Below are 14793 nucleotides of genomic sequence, written 5' to 3'. Positions count from 1 at the left end.
AGTTAGGACTTAAAGAAATTTACATACTTTTAATGATAAGATATAGTCAAGTTGAACTTGATGTTTTATTCATTCATCAATCTGAATCATCTTTCCCACCACCTGCCAGTAGTAAACATACTTGTTATTTAATAAATATTAGTGTAAAAAGATTGTTACAGGGCCGAGATACCTGCTGTTATCTTAAGTCATCTGGATTTAGCATCTAGGTTAACTGGTATGAAAAGTTCTCTTCTTTAATGAAAGCAATTATATGTAGGGATGTTTTTGAAAAGTTTCCTGAAATAGATGTTTGAGAAAATATGATAAGATAATTAGATCTGTGTGGAAAAATTGATGCTATTAACTTTGGCAATGTTACTGTTATGTTGATGAAGACATTTTTATTTCCTTGAAGGTGTGTCATTCATACAAATTTTCAAAAAGTGGCACATCCACTTCTCTGAATTATGTCTCCCCGCCACTGGGGGAGACATATTGTTTTTGCCCTGTCCGTCCGTCACGCTTCATTTTCGATGGAGAACCATTAGACCTAGAACCTTCAAACTTCATAGGGTGGCAGGGCTTATGGAGTAGACAACTCCTATTGATTCTGGGGTTACTCCATCAAAGGTCAATGTCAAGAGGCCTGAACATGGTAAACCATTTTCGATCAATAACTTGAGAACCACTTGACCCAGAATGTTGAAACTTCATGGGATTATTGGACATGCAGAGTAGTTGATCCCTATTGATTTTGGGGTCACTCTATTAAAGGTCAAGGTTACAGCAGACAGAACATGGAAATCTATTTCAAGTCAGTAACTTGAGAACCATTTGACCTAGGTAGGGTGGCAGGGCTTATGGAGTAGATGACCCCTATGGATTTTGGGGTCACTCTGTTAAAGGTCAAGGTCACAGGGGCCTGAACATGGAAAACCATTTCCGATCAATGACTTGAGAACCACTTGACCCAGAATGTTGAACTTTCGTAGGATGATTGGACATGCAGAGTAGATGACCCCTATCGATTTTGGGGTCGCTGTTAAAGGCCAAGGTCAAAACGGAAAGAACATGGAAATCCATTTCCAGTCAGTAACTTGAGAACCATTTGACCTAGAACTTTCAAACTTCATAGGATGATAGGACTTACAGAGTAGATGACCCCTATTGATTCTGGGGTCACTCCATCAAAGGTCAAGGTCACAGGGGCTTTATGCCTGTCACACTTCATTTTCGATCAATAACTGGAGAACCATTTGACCTACAGATTTCATAGGGTGATAGGGCTTATAGAGAAGATGACCCGTTTTATTTTTGCGGGTACTAGATCAAAGGTCAAGGTCAGGGGCCTGAACATGGAAAACTGTTTCTGATCAATAATTTCAGAACCACTTGACCCAGAATGTTGGAACTTAATAGGATGATTAAACCTGTAGAGTAGATGACCCCTATTGCTTTTTGGGTCACTTGATCAAAAGTCAAGGTCACAGGGAACAGAACGTGGAAAACGGTTTCGGATCATACGGAAATCTATTTCCAGTCAGTAACTTGAGAACCATTTGACCTAGATAGGGTGGCAGGGCTAATGTAGTAGATGACCCCTTTGGATTTTGGGGTCACTCTGTTAAAGGTCAAGGTCACAGGGGCCTGAACATGGAAAACCATTCCTGATCAATGACTTGAGAACCATTTGACCAGAACCTTCAAATTTCATTGGATGATAGGACTTAAAAGGGTAGATGATCCATCTTGTTTTGGGGTCTCACTGGGGCCTGAAATTGGAAAACTCTCTTCTGATCAATAACTTGAGAATCACTTGACCCAGAATGTTGATACTTAGTAGGATGATTGGACATGCAGGGTAGATGACCCCTACAGATTTTGGGGTCACTCGATCAAAGGTCAAGGTCACAGGGGCCTGAACCGTTTCCAATTCATAACTTGAGAATCACTGGGCCCAGAATGTTGAAACTTTGTGGGATGATTGGACATGCCAAGTAGATGATCCCTATTGCAGCCAACCATCAGTGTCTCTTTGACTTTCGTTCCTGTCCCCTGTTGACTTCTTGCCTATACGACTATGCATTGGGGGAGACATGCGCTTTTCTACAAAAGCATCTTCTAGTTTTCTTCTGGTCTTTTAGTTCATCATTATGTCTCCCACCACACAGTGGTGTGGGAGACATATTGATTTACTCCAGTCTGTGTGTGTCTGTGTGTCTGTCACAAAGCTTGTCCGCACTCTAAGTCGAACATTTCTCATCCGATTTTCACCAAACTTGAACAAAATGTGTTTGACCATAAGACCTCGGCCAAGTTCGATAACTAGCCAAATCGGTCCAGGCGTCTTGGAGTTATGGCCCTTGAATTATCGAAAAATTGGCCTTTTTACTCATGTCCACACTCTTAATCAAACATTTCTCATCCGATCTTCACCAAACTTGAACAAAATGTGTTTGACCATGAGACCTCGGCCAAGTTCGATAACTAGCCAAATCGGGTCCAGGCATTTTAGAGTTACGGCCCTTGAATTACCGAAAAAATCCATCTGTTTACTCTTGTCCTCTCTCTTAAGTCGAACATTTCTCATCCGATCTTCACCAAATGTGTTTGGCCATAAGACCTTACCCAAGTTCGATAACTAGCCAAATCCGCCCAGGCACTTTTCATTTATGGCCCTTGAATTACTGTTTGGATCCACTCATCCAGACCATCTAATTGGATCCACTCGTCTAAAACATCTAGAGAAACTAACATTTTTCATAGGGGCAGTTGTAGGAGACATGCGCTTTTCTCAAAAGCATCTCTTAGACTAGTTAATTCTGACACTGAGGGGCTCAGTGGCAAAATGGTGCTATTTTATGCCCCCTGCATCTACTGATGCGGGAGGCATATAGTGATTGTCCTATCCGTTCGTTCAACCTGTAACCTGTGACCATACCTCATCTTAAGACATCACCTGACCTTAGTTTGATCTTGACCTTGACCTCATTTTGGACTTTGGTTGCTTTATATAGGCCATCTCTCGGTTAACCAAATGGGACTGTTTCGTCTAGCATCAATACTGCTTACAAGAATGAATTGATACTAATACAGATGTAACCTGTGACCATTCCTCATCTTCAAACATCACTTGACCTCAGTTTGAACATGACCTCATTTTGGACTTAGGTTGCTTTATATGGGCCATCTCTTGGTTAACCAAATGGGAATGTTTCGTCTAGCATCAATACCGCTTACAAGAATGAATTGATACTAATGCAGATGTAACCTGTGACCATTCCTCATCTTCAAACATCACCTGACCTCAGTTTGACCTTGACCTCATTTTGGACTTAGGTTGCTTTATATGGGCCATCTCTTGGTTAACCAAATGGGACTGTTTTGTCTAGCATCAATACCGCTTACAAGAATGAATTGATACTTATACAGATGTAACCTGTGACCATTCTCATCTTCAAACATCACCTGAACTGAGTTTGACCTTGACCTCGTTTTGGACTTAGGTTGCTTTGTATCGACATGGATGCCACCAGGGGCATCACGCGTTTATTGAACGAAGCTCCTTGTTTTATATTAAATAACTTGCCTTTCAAAGTCAGTTCCAAACCCAGTTTTGGACGTAGAATAGTGTTTAGCTGGCTTATAGAATGCTGGTGTTATACACAGGTGCCTACCTGTGCTTAAAGTGATGCCTGGAGTGGCACCTAGATGGTCTCCCTAGTGAAAGTAACCGTATAACAGTTAAACCTGAATTATGTCCATGTGACTTAAGCCTGACAAACAAACCTATTAAGGTGGCAGCAAATGGCAAGTGTCTTTATTCCATGTATTTCCTGATACAAAGTAAGGGAGTATAGAGGGGATAAAATTTACCATGGCTTCAGAAAATGATTGTGGGTCAGTCTCCTTACGCATTGTGATGTAGAATGGTTGTCAGATCAAATATTTTTAAAGAAGGTTGTAGTAATAACTAGAGTTGTAGCCCATTATTAATTTGTTATACTTCAGATTATTGCAGATACTTTAGTTTGTACATGTACAAAATGTCGCATTCTATACATTGAAGGACTGTTATTTAAGTACAGTACTTATACAACATAATTATAATAGGGATGTATTTGTCTCATTTCAGGATGGAGTTGTTGCGCTGGTGCGCGACCTTGACCATCAGGCAATCCGCAGCCGAAATAAAAGTGTGGAACAGTTCCTTAATAAATGTAAGTTCCATTCATTTGTCTCAGTATTCAAACTGCTGTACAGTTAAAGTTTTAGGAAAATGAATAATATATTATATTAGTATACAACCATAAGGAATTTAATCTGGTTTGTTTTGTCATCTTCTAAATGTTTTTTTTATAGATACATATTACAAGTATAAATAATGATAGAAGGATTAACTTCCTGCTGTGTTTTGTTTGAAATATGTCACATCCCATACTGTGAAATCATTAATATTGGTGGGGGACTAATTTTCGTGGATTTCATGGTTGACAGAATCCACAAAATATAATTCCAACGAACAAGTAAAATTCCCATTCATTTTATGTTCAAAAGTTGAAATCCAAAAATTCATATCCCCCCGAAATTGCCGTTCTGACCAAAACCACGAAATTTCATGCCCATGAAATTTAATGATCTTACAGTATTAATGGTAGTCATCTGATTCTGTGACATTTATTAAAACAATGGTTGAGGAAATTGTGCCATTTGAGGGGAACAAACTCTTGATGTGGCCAATTTTGTTGAATATTTAAAAATTTTAGTATTGGTAATCATATAAAGTTACAACGTAAGCTATACATAGATTTCTACGAACATCAGTTTCTGGTTAGCTTAGTATTTTATGTTATCATTCTCACCTGGTTGTGCAGAAAATGACAAAAATTATTATGTCTCCCCCGTGAGACATTTTGTTTTTGCCCTGTCCGTCCGTCCTTCCGTCTGTCCGTCCGTCCGTACGTCACACTTCATTTCTGAGCAATAACTGGAGAACCATTTGACCTAGAACCTTCAAACTTTATAGGATTGTAGGGCTGCTGGAGTAGACGACCCCTATTGTTTTTGGGGTCACTCTTTCAAAGGTCAAGGTCACAGGGGCCTGAACATTAAAAACCATTTCCGATCAATAACTAGAGAACCACTTGACCCAGAATGTTGAAACTTCATAGGATGATTGGTCATGAAGAGTAGATGACCCCTATTGATTTTGGGGTCACTCCGTGAAAGGTCAAGGTCACAGGGGCCTGAACATTGAAAATCATTTCCGATCAATAACTAGAGAACCATTTGACCCAGAATGTTGAAACTTCATAGGATGATTGGTCATGAAGAGTAGATGACCCCTATTGATTTTGGGCTCACTCCGTCAAAGGTCAAGGTCACAGGGGCCTGAACATTGAAAACCATTTCCGATCAATAACTAGAGAACCACTTGACCCAGAATGTTGAAACTTCATAGGATGATTGGTCATGAAGAGAAGATGACCCCTATTGATTTTGGGGTCACTTTCGGGGTCACTCCATCAAAGGTCAAGGTCACAGGGGCCTGAACATGGAAAACCATTCTGATCAATAACTGGAGAACCACTTCACCCGGAATGTTGAAACTTCATAGGATGATTCTACATGCAAAGTAGATGACCCCTATCGATTTTGGGGTCACTCCATTAAAGGTCAAGGTCACAGGGCCTGAACATTGAAAAACCATTTCCGGTCCAGTAACTTGAGAACCACTTGACCCAGAATGTTGAAACTTCATAGGATGATTGGTCATGCAGAGTAGATGACCCTTAACGATTTTGGGGTCACTCTGTGAAAGGTCAAGGCCACAGGGGCCTGAACATTGATAACCATTTCCGGTCAGTAACTTGAGAACCACTTGACCCAGAATGATGAAACTTCATAGGATGATTGGTCATGCAGAGTAGATGACCCCTAACGATTTTGGGGTCACTCTGTTAAAGGTCGAGGCCACAGGGGCCTGAACATGGAAAACCATTTCCAATCAATAACTTGAGAACCTCTCGACCCAGAATGTTGAAACTTCATAGGATGATTGTTCATACAGAGTAAATGTCCCCTATTGTTTTTGGGGTCACTCCGTTAAAGGTCAAGGTCACAGGGGCCTGAACATTGATAACCAGTTCCGATCAATAACTTGAGAACCACTTGACCCAGATTGTTGAAACTTCATAGGATGATTGAACATGCAGAGTATGTGACCCCTATTGATTTTGGAGTCAGTCAATTAAAGGTCAAGGTCACAGTGGCCTGTTCATGTAAAATCATTTTTTGGAAATAACTTGAGAACCACTTGACCTACAACGTTGAAACTTAATAGGATGATTGGACATGCAGAGTAGATGACCCCTATTTATTTGAGGTCACTTGATCAAAGGTCAAGGTCACAGGAGCCTGAACAGTGACTTGAGAACCACTAGGCCAAGAGTGTTGAAATTTAGCGGGATGACTGGACATGCCAAGTAGACGATCCCTATTGCAGTCAACCATCAGTGTCTCTGACTTTCGCTCCTGACCCCTATTGACTTCTTGCCTATAGGACTTTGCATTCGGGGAGACATGCGCTTTTTTACAGAAGCATTTTCTAGTTTCATTTGCTATGACCATCAAACAGACAAGATCTTCCATTGATTTTGCTGAATGCATTTAGCAGTTTTTGATTTGGAGGCTTTGAAAAGTTCAGTGTAATCAGTCTTTATCATATTTCAGATAAACAATCATTTGATATGATTACAAAGAATCGAATGCAACACAATGATTTTAATGTCATCAAAGTTATCGGAAGAGGGGCGTTCGGAGAAGTACAGTTGGTAAGATAGCTTCTTACTTTTTCTAAAAATAAAGTGAAAGTGTTATGTCTGTTTTACATGGATTCATCCCATTTAGTTCATATTTAAGGTGACAAATGGTTACAAAATTTCGTTGGATGGAATTAGCTGAAGAGACATTGTGTTGCCCATTTCACGTAGAAATTAAGAGTCAGTCATTCTCTGTTGATGCCATCTGATGTATATAGTACTAAATATTTGATCAAGGCCAAAGTTTTTCAAAGTTGGCAACAATAGAAGCTGATTCAGATTGGCCTAACAGGGCTAGAATTTTACCTTTTTGCTATTAGCATAGGATATTTAAACTAGCAAAATATCAGCTTTGCTTGCAGGGTTGCCACATACCTTGAAAAGTCAGGAAAAATGATTTTTTTCCAAGGTCAGTGAATTGTCAGGGAAATCTTGATAATGGTCAGTGAAAAATAAAATTTTAGAAAAGTCAGAGGAAAATGAAATTCTAGGTCGATGTTTAAAATGCTTCATTTTTTGCACTCACAGAAATTTGCTAACATATCAAAAGACTACTGTCATTTTTCATTGGTATTTTTACAAGTTTGCAAGACAGTGTTAACTATGAGCTCTGTTAATTACTAATGTTTAACTTGACCAAAAATGGCAAAAACTAGGTTCATTATATTCATCTCCATAAAGTCTGAAAATTGGACTCAATAGAAACAGTAAACATTTGGTTTTGTTTAACGTTGTTTATACTATATATTTTACACTGAAATTTTGTGGAGCTGTTTGTGGTCTGTATTGATAAATGGCTCACTGAAGCAAAATTTCACATGAGACTGTGTGCTAATTTAACAATTGCAATAGAACAACTGAATTTGCTGGTTTTATAATCTATTAATAATGTTTATGCCAACTCTAGGTACGTCACAAGATCTCAAAAAAAGTTTATGCCATGAAGCTTCTCAGCAAGTATGAAATGGTACGTATATTATTTGATGACGTGTTTCCAGATTATAGTTTTGAAAACAAAACAAGAAGTTTTAATAACATTGCTCTTGATCTCTGTATGTTGCTGAATTTCCCCTTTTATTTCAGAAGCCGTTTGATAAGCCACTGTTAGGGTTGGCAAATTAGGAAGAATTTTTTATACATCATCCAACTTCCATTATTCTTATATTAAAGTTTGCATGTTGTTGATGTACAGTTTGTTCCAAGATTTATTTGATAAAATGCCTTGCCATAGTGGGGGGTAATCTCAAAGCAAATTTAAGCAGATTTATATCAAATTTGAGAAATGATTGCAGATTTGTGTTGAAACATTAAAAATGATTTCAGATAAAAAGAGCTGATACAGCTTTTTTCTGGGAGGAGAGAGAGATCATGGCAAATGCAAACAGTGAGTGGATTGTACAGGTACATACATATTGATTTTTATTACATGATTATTGTATATTAGTTGTAAAATGAATTCTGATTGGCCAAATGGCCTCTCATTGCACACAAAGTACAACATAATATTGGACAGTGTCACTCCTAATATTGGACAGTTTTACTCCTTTGCCTTAAATCATGACATTGCTCAGTTAGTAGAAAAAGAGCAGACGCAGTGGTAACACTGTCAGACTACGAAACCAGGGGTTGTGAGTTCGAGCCCCCGCTCCTCCAAATAAAAACTATTAACATTGGGATGAGTCCCATGTATGGGTGCTTTACACCTGGCATGCTTAAGAACCAGGGAAGCTTTTGGAGTTGGAGCATCTTCTGTATATTGCACTATCCGCCCACTAACATTATTAACAGTCTTTTGGAGGAGTTGCCCATATGGGTTACTGGTAGTGATTATAAATAAGCTTACATACAAACAAATTGGTAGAAAAAGACAGTCAAACTGGCTACCACCTCATTGGGGTATATATCAGATTCTGTTACACAGCTGAAATGTTTACATACCATTTACATATGATGTTTTCAAACTTCTGCAATAGAAAAGAAATTGGTCCTTATATCGCTTAAAAAATTGTTAAAATTCTTATTTGTAATGAAGTGCAATTTAAATATAATAAATCAGTTACATAAGTCTTGCCAGTTTATGGTCCCTGTTTGATTTGGAAAGTTTTTGAGTTTTTTTGCGATGTTTATGGTCAGTCTTGTTAGAAAAAACCTATGTTTTTGTGCATTTCAGACACTAGATAAAACGCCCAAAACAAAGTAAAAATATATTAAAATAAGATCAAGCTTTCTTCGAAGAAAGCTTAAAAAAATTTTGTAAAATCCCATTATCATAAAAAAAGGGGCTTAATAAATCGGTATGATAAATAAAATGACATTACTGCGTCATAAAGGGAGGTAGCAGCGACCCAATTGAACCGTGCCTTTGAGTTGGCCCAAAAAATTTACTTTTAAAAACAGCTTTCACTTTTTTTTCAGTTTTTTTTTCTTTCCCAAACAAAAATATCATATAGGGTGGGGACACATGCCCGGGGTGTCCGTTAACTGATGTAATTATGATTTTCCGGAAAAGGGCAAAGTTTTACTGTTTTAAGTGGGCACCCCCTTGATGCAATCATTCCAGGGTTTTATACAAGGTCAGAAATTTGTTCCCTTTTATGAAATTTTTTATTTTTTAAATCTGTAGATGATCCCCTTGGTTATGGGATCATAGCTCAAGGTCCAGTTTATGTGTACTCTTTTTCATGAGTCAAACCCTCATGTTGATCAAATCATTAACAAAACGTTTCTTTTTATTTGTTGGAACATGAAACGAGCAGTTGACTATGAACAAGGATAGACATTTTTTAGTTTATACTGGTGTGTTTATATTAGTTCTAAGTCTGATTCCTGAAAAAAAAAACAGCACTGATGTCTAATGGGGAAGTCTGTCATTACTGTAGTGGAAGTTAACCTCTGCGTCTAGCATCCATCACCTCATCCAAAATGTTACAGCTCTCTGACTTTATCTCGTTCTCTCTTCCTGTAAATTATCCATTACCTAGTAAATGTGTATGTATATTTCAGAGATGTAAAACCAGACAATATGTTACTGGACAGAGCTGGTCACTTAAAATTGGCTGACTTTGGAACATGTATGAGGATGGACCGGGTAAGTTGGAGAAATTTGACTACAGTATCATTAAAGGGACAAACACAGTTTATTATGTCTGAAAAAACCCTTTTCTAAAATCTTTGTTTCATACTGGTTATCTAAGAAATCATTAATTTTTTTAAAAGTAAGTTTCACACAAGGTTGATACCACGACTTTTTAGTTTTTTTTACCAGATGTTGGTTATAATTTTTTAATTTTTTCACAAAAACATTTTAGCAAAATATTCTTTTTTTTAAAGTGAAATTTTGATGTTTTTTGTTTTTTTTCTAAAGTTGAAAAAAAAAATTAACATGCGGGAAAACTGACAGTTTTTAATTAAAATGATTAATTACTTATGTAAACAGGATGGTATGGTACGGTCTGACACTGCTGTAGGAACTCCTGATTATATCTCCCCCGAGGTTCTGAAATCCCAGGGTGGAGATGGTCACTATGGCAGAGAGTGTGACTGGTGGTCTGTTGGTGTATTTATTTTTGAAATGCTAGTTGGTGAGTACAATAATTGTTCATACAAGGCAGTAGCTATTTTAAATCAAAAATTTTTTTTTATTAAATCATGTATTTTAACCCTTAGCCCGCTAAATTTCTAAAAGGGAAAATGGACCATAATTTCTTTTTGGGTCATTAAAATTTTGACAGTACCACTTGTTTATTAAAGGTGTATCACGAAATTTACTGACTAAAATAGGGAACAAAACAGGCTGCTTGGTCTGCACGGTTGAAAAGGGAAAAAACCAAATTTGGCCGCCAGGGGCTTAATGTTAGGGGACTGAAAATTGTTTGGGCTTTTGCTAGGCACGTTAAAGGTCTTTGGTTAAAATTCACTTCTAAAAATGGTTTTTCCCCCCACCCAAGCCGGGTTTAAAAAAAAAACATTTTCCCCGAGGAGGCTAGTCAGGATCTTTAAATTGGGGGGGTACAACCTTAATTCCAAAGTATTTCAAGGGGGTTTCTTTCACTAAAAAAGTTGAGGTCTGCCCAAAACAAGGAGGGTGTGAAAAAAAAAAAAACGAGTTTTCGGGTTCTAATACAAGTCTTATTTCATATTTTTATTGATTTAGATTTTTTTTTCCCTTTTCAGGTATACTCCGTTTTTAGGGGAATCTCTGTTTACTAGGTAAAATTTGGCCACAAAAATCTTTTAAATTTCCCAATATATTAATTCCAAAATGATCCCAAACTTAATTTTTTGCTTTTCCTTAGGGGATAGGGAAAAATTGACATGGAGTGAAAAAGAAACCCATAATTTTGCCTTGTTACCTGAGTTGCTTAATGCAGTTTTTTAAAATTTGGAATAAAAATAACTTGAAAAAAATTAATTTTTATTTTTACGTAGAGAAACAAACCGACTCAATCCTTTTGTTAATTACCTTGCATTTTAAATATTTCACTTTGATTAAAATGATTTGTAGTTACTTTTAATTCTAACCACCAGCAAAAAAAAAACCTACTACAAAGTAAAAAGAAAAAATTTTTGGGTTTTTCTGCAGAAACCCCACGCGCGTCCAATGTTCCCTTCGATCCGTGTGTAGCAGGGTCAAAAAAGTAGTTCCATTTTTGCTCGACATTCAAAGAATGGGGGACTATCCTACTCACGTCGGGCGTGGGAGGAGCGTAACATAGCGTCACCAAACGTTAAAGTTTGCGAACCCCCCCAAGTATTTTAAAAAGCCTTGAGATTTTGCTTTTCATATTTTCATACTTTTTTTACCCAGACCCCAGTCCTGAAAACAGACAGAAAACAAAAGCATTTTTGACAAAATTAGGGCCCCCTTTTCGACTTAGAATATGCCATTGTAATTTTAAAATTTGGGGTCCCCCCCCCAAATTTTTTCAAAGTAAATTTGAATATTGTTCATATTTTTGCATACTTTTTTTACCCAGACCCCGTCTGTAAAAAGAGAGACCTTCTACATGCAGTTGACTGAATTATGGCCCCTTTTCTTTTTGGGAATATGCCATTGTAATTTTAAAAGTTTGGTCCACCCCAAATATTTCCAAAGTCCATTGAGATATTGCTTTCATATTTTGCATACTTTTTTTACAATCATGACCCCAGTCTGTAAAAAGGGGGAAACATTTCTATCATGCATTTTACGAAAGGGCCCCTTTTCGATTTAGAATATGCTTTTTGTAATTTTAAAGTTTTACTCTTCTTTATTAACTACAAGCACAAAATAGTCACCGTTCCCACTGCAGCTCTTGTTTATAACACTTTTAAAACTGTATCCGTTAGAATTGAAATAAAATTTTCCAAGGGATTTATCATGAAAAAACCCCGGGTTTTTTCTTTTTATGCAAACTTATTCACTTACATTCTTACCCAAGAACTCAAAACAGGGTTATTCTACGAAAAACCACGATGGGAACTTTTTTATTTCTTAAAAAATGCAGATTTATTCAGATAAAGAATAAACTTTAAATTAACTCCTAAAACTGTGATTAAAAGTTTATTTTAAATTAAATGTTTGTCAAATTGTTCTTCCAAGTGAACATGCAATTTTGGTAACTTCCAAATCACAAAAAAAAGCGGGGAAGAAAAACTTAAATGTACATTACCTATTTTGCTTCAAAAAAGCAAAAAAAGAATTTACCAGGTCTAGCAGATGAGACTTTTTAAATGCTGTTAAAATTGGGATTAAACCCATTAAAACAAACTCCATTTTACCATTTGTCCTGATTGTTGGCCAGAAACCTCCCTATCCCCTCCACATTCAACGATTAATTACCATGCAAGAACAACCCTGTATTTTAACTCTTTTTTTCCCCTGGGCCCTTTCCTAAGGGAATTCTCCCCAAACAGAAGCCGTCAGTTACAGTAAAAATTCCCTTTTAAAAAATCTTTAAATGTTGACAGAACTAAAATGCCTCAACTCCTCTATTATGGAGTCGACCTCCATAAAAGAAGTGTTGAGGCATCGACTGCTCTCAAATTCTTCTCACACACTTCCAACAAATGTATTCACTTTTCTCATTTATTTCAGAAGAACATTGTTTTTTTCTCCACAAATTTTTGTTTCTCGTTGACACAGTCACATTTCTTCTTTTTTTTGTCCGTTTTAAACCCCCCAAGAAGAACAAAAAATTTAAAACTTTTTGCCCCAATTTTTCTTTTGATTTCACTGTCAAAGGAGACATCTCGAAAGACTTTAAAACTAAAAAATGATACTTAATGCAGTTTTTTGGTTATGATCATAGTAAATTTTTTTCGTTAGATATATTCTTCCCAACGGGCTAGTAAAATTTTCATTTTTTGGTTTTTCAAAAGGTCAAATTTTTTTTTTTTTTTCCTATATACTCTCTTCGATAAGTCTGGAACCCTAAATTTTCCCAAGATTTTTTTTTTTAAATATTTAATTGTTCAAGATCTACAAATTTGTCTCATTCCCTTTATACATACATGCACATAAGTTTGCTTACTTCTTTTATCTTCTATTTCCTCCAAAAAACCATTTTAGTTATTTTTTTCTACTTATATTTATTTAATTTTAAAAAAAAATTTTTAAAAATCCTTTTAAAGAATTTAAATCATTACCCCCCAAAAAGTTAATATATTGTTATAAGGGGGGGAACTATATAAGTTTTCTTTTTTTCTAATCCCTTTTTTTTTTGTGTAATATATATATCCCTTTTAAAAAATGATTTTTATTTGATTTTGAAAATAAATATGTTTAAAAAATAAAAAAAACTGAATTTGGTTGGATTTTGGGAGAACACTGAGTCTGTCCAATGCAGCATTGAGAATTAGGGTGTCGTATTTTATCACTGTAATCATTACTTGCTCAGCTAATAGCAGAAGTAGTAGGTTTCACAAAATAACCACTGAGTCGGGTTTTAAACAAGAAAATTCTCCTTTTACTTTAAAAAAATTCTAAAAATCTTTGTAATGCTTTTTTAAAGGTATTGTTTGGAGAAATGTGATAACATTTTGAAATAAGGAGTTCAGTTTTGACTCTCTTGTTGCTCACCTAGCAATGTCAGGTGATTTTTTTTGATCGCTGGTCTGTCGTCTTTAACATTTTTTTGTGTATGGATAGAGGCGTATTTTTCAACGATCTTATGAAATTTGGGCAAAATGATCACCTTTTAAATCAGGGCCGAGTTTGAAAATGGGGTCTGGTTCAAAAACTAGTAGTAGGTCAAATCAAAAAAAAACCTTTTGTATGGCGATAGAGGGGTATTTTTCAATTTAACTTATGAAATTTTTGGGCAAATGATTAGTTAAAAATAGGCCCCAGTTTTAAAAAAGGGTCATCTGGGGGCAAAAACATGTCATGGTTAAAAAAAAGAAAAACCTTGTGTAGCGTAGAGGCTGTATTTTTCAAATTTAAACTTTAGAATTTTGGTCAGAAGATTATCTTGATGAATCAGCAGTTTGAAAATGGTCTAGGGGTCAAAAACTAGTCACTGGTCAAATAAAGAAAAACCTTGTGTATCCGATAGAGGTGTATTTTTCAATTTTATTTCTGAATTTTTTTCAAATGATTACCTTTATGAAATCTAGGCCGATTTGAAAACGGGTCATCTTTGGGTCAAAAAACTAGGGCCTAGGGCAAATCAAAAAAAAAGCTTGTATAGCAATAGAGGCTGTATTTTTCGTTTTATTTTCCCGAAATTGAGTCAAATGATAACCTTTATGAAATCTAGGGGCAGTTTGAAAAAGGGGCATCTGGGCCAAAAAGTAGGGCACTAGGTCAAACAAAGAAAAAAATTGTGAGCAAAAGAGGCTAATTTTCCAATTTATCTTCTTTAAAATTTAAATCAAATGATTTTCCTTGATGAAATCAGGTCAAAAATTGATATGGGGCATCTTGGGGCAAAAGTAGGTCACTGGGTCAAATCAAAGAAAAATCTTGTGTATGCGATAGACCTTTTTTTTCATTGATCTTCATAAATTT

General features: G+C 36.2%; 1 protein-coding gene across 1 annotated transcript in view; it reads left to right on the top strand.

Annotated features, from left to right (window-relative positions):
- Window positions 1-8226, top strand: part of LOC128555477 (rho-associated protein kinase 1-like) — a 37985-nt gene extending 29759 nt beyond the window's left edge. Inside the window, exons 3-6 of the mRNA XM_053537809.1 lie at window positions 4118-4202; window positions 6715-6815; window positions 7711-7770; window positions 8127-8226. Of these exons, the coding sequence (XP_053393784.1) occupies window positions 4118-4202; window positions 6715-6815; window positions 7711-7770; window positions 8127-8219 (339 nt within the window). The 3' untranslated portion in view covers window positions 8220-8226. The remainder of the gene's footprint in view (window positions 1-4117; window positions 4203-6714; window positions 6816-7710; window positions 7771-8126) is intronic.
- The last annotated feature ends 6567 nt before the right edge of the window (window positions 8227-14793 follow it).

Source organism: Mercenaria mercenaria, chromosome 3, assembly GCF_021730395.1.
Source record: "Mercenaria mercenaria strain notata chromosome 3, MADL_Memer_1, whole genome shotgun sequence".
In the NCBI taxonomy this organism is placed as follows: Eukaryota; Metazoa; Mollusca; class Bivalvia; order Venerida; family Veneridae; genus Mercenaria; species Mercenaria mercenaria.
The sequence above is the reverse complement of the archived record's forward strand: the minus strand, read 5'-3'. Positions and strand labels throughout refer to the sequence as shown.